The sequence below is a fragment of the Salvelinus fontinalis genome, chromosome 3 (assembly GCF_029448725.1).
Source record: "Salvelinus fontinalis isolate EN_2023a chromosome 3, ASM2944872v1, whole genome shotgun sequence".
In the NCBI taxonomy this organism is placed as follows: domain Eukaryota; kingdom Metazoa; phylum Chordata; class Actinopteri; order Salmoniformes; family Salmonidae; genus Salvelinus; species Salvelinus fontinalis.
Genome location: NC_074667.1, coordinates 12,916,350 through 12,922,349, shown reverse-complemented (window position 1 = coordinate 12,922,349; position 6,000 = coordinate 12,916,350). Strand labels below are relative to the sequence as shown.

General features: G+C 41.4%; 1 protein-coding gene across 1 annotated transcript in view; it reads right to left on the bottom strand.

Annotated features, from left to right (window-relative positions):
* Positions 1-3,274: 3,274 nt before the first annotated feature.
* Positions 3,275-6,000, bottom strand: part of LOC129839176 (kinesin light chain 1-like) — a 35,232-nt gene continuing 32,506 nt past the window's right edge. The window contains exons 15-16 of the mRNA XM_055906478.1: positions 5,868-5,931; positions 3,275-5,583 (exon numbers count right to left, since the gene is read on the bottom strand). Coding sequence (XP_055762453.1) covers positions 5,500-5,583; positions 5,868-5,931 — 148 coding nt within the window. The 3' untranslated portion in view covers positions 3,275-5,499. The remainder of the gene's footprint in view (positions 5,584-5,867; positions 5,932-6,000) is intronic.

Sequence of the window (6,000 nt, the reverse complement as noted above, 5' to 3'; positions counted from 1 at the left end):
GGGTTCCTTGATGATTTGTGTGAGATTGAGGGCATCAAGCTTAGATTGTAGGACTGCCGGGGTGTTAAGCATATCCCAGTTTAGGTCACCTAACAGAACAAACTCTGAAGCTAGATGGGGAGCGATCAATTCACAGATGGTGTCCAGGGCACAGCTGGGAGCTGAGGGGGGTCGGTAGCAGGCGGCAACAGTGAGAGACTTATTTCTGGAGAGATTAATTTTTAAAATTAGAAGTTCGAACTGTTTGGGCATAGACCTGGAAAGTATGACAGAACTTTGCAGGCTATCTCTGCAGTAGATTGCAACTCCTCCCCCTTTGGCAGTTCTATCTTGACGGAAAGTGTTATAGTTGGGTATGGAAATCTCAGAATTTTTGGTGGCCTTCCTAAGCCAGGATTCGGACACGGCAAGGACATCAGGGTTGGCAGAGTGTGCTAAAGCGGTGAGTAAGGCAAACTTAGGGAGGAGGCTTCTGATGTTGACATGCATGAGGCCAAGGCTTTCTCGATCACAGAAGTCAACAAATGAGGGTGACTGGGGACATGCAGGGCCTGGGTTTACCTCCACATCACCCGAGGAACAGAGGAGTAGTAGGATGAGGGTGCGACTAAAGGCTATCAAAACTGGTCGCCTAGAGCGTTGGGGTCAAGGAATAAAAGGAGCAGATTTATGGGCGTGGTAGAATAGATTCTGGGCATAATGTGCAGACCAGGGTATGGTGGGGCACGGGTACAGCGGAGGCAAGCCCAGGCACTGGGTGATGATAAGAGAGGTTGTATCTCTGGACATGCTGGTCTCAATGGGTGAGGTCACCGCATGTGTGGGGGGTGGGACAAAGGAGGTATCAGAGGTACGGAGAGTGGAACTACGGGGTCCATTGCAAACCAAGATAATGATAACTAGCCTGAACAACAGTATGCAAGGCATATTGATATTTGAGAGAGACATACAATAAGGCATAAAGTGATTGCAGGTCTTGATTGGGAGAGCTAGCTAAAACAACAGGTGAGATAACAGCAGCTAGTCAGCTAACACAGCAACAGCAGGTAAAAATGGCGACGACTAGGCAGAGAGGGTCGGATTAACTACACACAGATCCTGAGTTAAAGCACAGAGCCGACAGATAAAACACAAATAAACAGAATGGAGTACCGTGAATTAATGGACAGTCAAGCAGGCATCAGCTATGTAGCCAAGTGATCATAGTGTCCAGGGGGCAGCCGTAGATGGAGTAGGGAGGCCTCCACTAAGCTAGCACGCGGTGTTTAAAGTTAGTAGCCCGGGGGGTGGTCTGCTTAGACGGAGGGGGTCTGCTCAGACGGAGGCCGGTTGAGGGCACAGCGGATGGGGTATTCGTCTGCAGACCAGACGTGGTCGTGTCGACAGAGAATCCAAGCCGGATGGCGATGGCGAAAGAGAGGTTGTGAATTGTAGAATTGTGTTTGCTAACTGGTGCTAGCTTCGTGGCAGTGGCGCTAGCTGCGCTAGCCGCAAGAGATCACTGAGAGGGCCGGGAGGTGGGCCTGGCTCATAGCTAGCTTCGGGGCTGGGCCACGCGGTGGCAGCTAGCTAGCTGTGATGATCAGGAGTAATGGTCCAGGGTTTACGTCAGGAATCCGGCGTTGTAGTGGAGAAAACAGTCCGATACTGGCAGGCTGGCAAGTGTTATCCAGTCTAAAAGCGGCTGGTGGCAGTGTCAAAGGTAACGGTCACTAGCAGTGGCGTTGTTGTCGAGAGGCAGTCCGATGCTGGTAAATTGGTGAGTAATATCCAGGCTAATAACAGGGCTGGTGTCTGTGCAGAAGGTAAAAGCTGCTAGCAGCGGCAAAAAATGGCTAAATTAGCTTGTAGCTGATTAGCTGGTTAGCTACTGGGGGTTCTTGAAAGTGTTCCAAAGTTAAAAAATAATAGCGATTCCGTATCACATTGGGTGAGGTAGGTTACCGGAAGGTATAATCGAATTAAAAATCGAAAAGAGATAGAAAAAAATGTTAAAATATATACAAGAAATACGAAAAAATACAAACGTACACGAGAGGACTAAAGGAACACGTCTACACTGCTACGCCATCTTGGATTGATATTCTACATGGACCTGTTACTACATTTGAATATTATCAAAACACTTTGTTTAGAATATCTACACAAATTCAGCAATTGCATTCTCAAATTACTCTGTAGGCTACTGACCTATTTGAAGCTTCCTCCAGCATCTCACCACACATCTATCTGCCTCTATCTCAACTAGCATGAGATTTGTTTGTTGATTGAGTGTGGTGAAACAGCTGCGAGCAAAGCTCTGACAGATGGGTGTGTCTTGATGGTGACAATGACACAACCAAGAAACACCCACATCAAACCACACAGACCCAAGCCAACTGAAGTTTTGCTTCTGTCATGGCCACCAGCATTTTTTGAGGAGCAACCCAAAAAACAAGGCCAAATCAGCCGGTCCAGTTCCCCTTTAAATATAACCGCCCTACACAATAGCTTTCAACATACCAGTATTGGTGTAAACCTTTTAAAGAAATGTTGTTCTAAATAATACATTATAAAAATAAAAAGTATGTCAAAATATCATTTTTTTTCACATTGGTGGTTGCAAATGCTGTGAAAAACAGTCGTACTGCACTAGAGTGTTAAAAAACATCGATATGCCCAAAGTTTAGCATTAATTTGAAGGGATATATTTTTTTAAATAAAATAAATCCCCGGTCGTGCTGCCAGCATAATATCCTGCTGCTATGAGAACGGTACTCAATGCTGCTGCGCGATAGGAAGCGGGGGTGGCACGTGTGCATGTCCTTGGAAAATAAAACATGTGCTACGTCAAACCGAAGACCGCGTGAATAACAATGCTTTTTATAAATATGGTTGATATAAATCCTGGGTATGTCAGCCACCAATGTTCCATTAAACGATGCCTGCACTATACTTGACTCTTAACATTATAGTTTATCATTAGGGCTCGATTCCTCCTCCTCGGGCTAAATTTTGTTCATTCTATTCTATATTCTGCTCTTGTTCTTTTCTGTTCTATTCCATTTCCATTATTTGAAAAGCAATACACCTTGATAAGTTAAATCATTTGATTCATTTTCTCAAGACAACTGCTGATGGCTTGCTATGATTACCCAGCACTGACATGACATTGTTTGTTGTTGCAGGTATGCATAGGCATAGAGCCTTATGCCTACATTATGTCCACTGTCATCAAAGGCTATCAAAAGGTTAGTAATAACAATAATAATAAATACCAGGACATGATAGCAGCTATTTTATTTAGTGTTTATTTGCATTCAATGAAGGAATTCTGACAGAAATGATCGCATGAGATGAATATCATAACCTGAGAATGTTAAACAATCAGTTTTACACCACCAAAAATACCCTTTAAACATTGAGTCATCTGAATAGGAAAAACCTTCTAATCTTCATATAAACACATATATAGCACCAAAGTGATACATTTTAAATCTTACAATCATATTTAAACAAATATTAATCATATTAAAAAACATTCACAATTAAAGCCTAATGATCTTTTTAGTTCAATACTATATTCACATGACTGATTAATACAAACTCAATAAAACTTGTTCAATCATTATGTTTAAGCAGAATCATTTTTCATTATATAATTTAATATCTGTGCTACAACGGGTAAATAAATCTAATGGAACTTATCTCTTGCATGGCTGAATGAAAATAAATATCTTACTTTTGGTATCTCTCCAGTAACGTTCTTTCGGAAGAAAATCTCTCTCTCAAAAAAAAAAATGAGCCTCCACTCTTCAACATTGAAACATTTTGACATCCATACAAAAGTTAGCCTTCGCCTGTGCCAGTCTGTTTGTGCTATCATGCCAACTTTGATGTAAATTATTATCATGCCAAACATGACAATTTTGCTGTGAGGCTAGACTGTTGGGCTTGATGCAATGGAGTGGGCACGAGCACAAACAGATCAACGACAGGGAAGACATGGCTTAGCTATACTCAGAGAAAAAAAAGGTGCTATCTAGAACCTAAAAGGGTTCTTCGGCTGTCCCCATAGGAGAAACCTTTCAAAAACCCTTTTTGGTTGCAAGTAGAACCCTTCTTAGTTCCATATAATACCCTTTACACAGAGGGTTCTACATGGAACACAAAAGAGTTCTACCAGGAACCAAGAAGGTTTCTTCTATTGGGACACCCAAAGAAGCCTTTTGGAACCCTTTTTTCTAAGAGTGTATAGCATGAATTGGAACTAAGACACATCATTGGAAAGTATAGCCTTGGGAAACTCTAGATCCCGGACCCTGAGATAAAATATTTACTGTATTAGTTTCTTATACACTGCCTGAAGAAGCGTAAAATAACCAGGTCAGTATGTGGTTACAATCTAACCTAAAAATATAATTACATCATGACATTTGACCTTTACTGAAGTACTTAGATTAAGGTTAATTTCAGGAGCTGTGCTTTCCCCCCAGAGTTATTTGTGCTCATATTGCTCCTTTAACTTGAAAATATCTGAGGAACACCCTAACTAATGAGCATGGTCAAAAAATAAGTAATTTGGAACAAGCTAACAGGGGTCCTGGCACCACATTAATTGTTTTACACTCAACAATGCTAAAGGCTAAGCTGTAGTTACAGCTATATTTTTATTTAATTCGGCAAGTCAGTTAAGAACATATTCTTATTTACAATGACGGCCTACCCCGGCCAAACCCTAACGACGCTGGGCCAACTGTGTGCCGTCCTATGGGACTCCCAATCACGTCCGGTTGTGATTACAGCCTGGAATCGAATCAGGGTCTGTAGTGACACCTCTAGCACGGAGATGCAGCGCCTTAGACCGCTGCGCCACTCGGGAGCCCCCTATATAAACAAGAAATATCTGGTTCCATCAACTATTTTCTTTGTGTACGTTTTTATTAGGTTAGGTACCCCTTTAAATCTCAGATATATTTGATTCTAAATTCATGAATACCATCTTCATGACTTAATTACTATTTAACTACAGTACCGAGTATCTTCATGGCTATGGAAAGCGGGAGAAAACACTGCAAAAAGAAGTGTAATAGCTAAATTGGACAGCTCTTGAAAATAATAATCCTCTCTGATTTGGGAACAGTACTGACCCACCAGGCTTTCGGAAGCTGCGGGTATAGTGAATAATAGATCCAGGCTTGGTCTCCATGGGAAACACTATTGTTCACAATATACTGCCCTGAGTGTCTGATTGCACAGAGCACCTTAAGGGGATTTGTATCAAACTAAGCCAAGCAGTAAGGATTCTCGCTGTCTAATCTCACAATATATTAATGACATTAAAATCAAGCACATTTTTACAATATATTTTTTGTATTCTACAGAAAGTCTACAAAAATAATACAATGTCTAGAAAGCAGCAATAACATTAAACTGTGTTTAAATGTAGGAATGGAAACGACAGAATTTAGGTTTAGAATTAAACATAATATTTGGTAAAACTGTTGGGAGTGTGTGTGTTCAGTTTCCAGTTCCACTGTAGAGCTCAACAGTACTGGAACTCAGGTTCCTGCTCTGCCTTAGCCTCTGGCCACCTGCTGGACTCTGTAAAGAGAACAGGAGAGACAGAGACAGGAGGAGAGAGATAGGGAGACACAGAGAGAGAGAAAATGAAAGAAATACAGATTTAAAAAAATACAAGGTCATGCTTTATCACTAAACTTGATTCTGAAGAGAGAGAATGGTGGGGGTGTTTTTAGAACAGGTATATTGTTCCTGGGTGAACTAAGGTGAACTATTCAGCAGGCAGCTGATTAGTTGCTACAAGGCCATAATTCAAACTAAGCAAGAAGTATGAATATTGCTATATCAACTAGGGGATGTGTTACCTGAAAGGAGTCATCGTCATCACTTCTCTTGTTCAAATAGTTCAGAGAGGCAGCCCGTTTCATACTGCAAAGAAAAACAAAGCATTTTCATTTTCACTTAAGCAAATTTTGATTAAATGTCTTATGCTTTGGC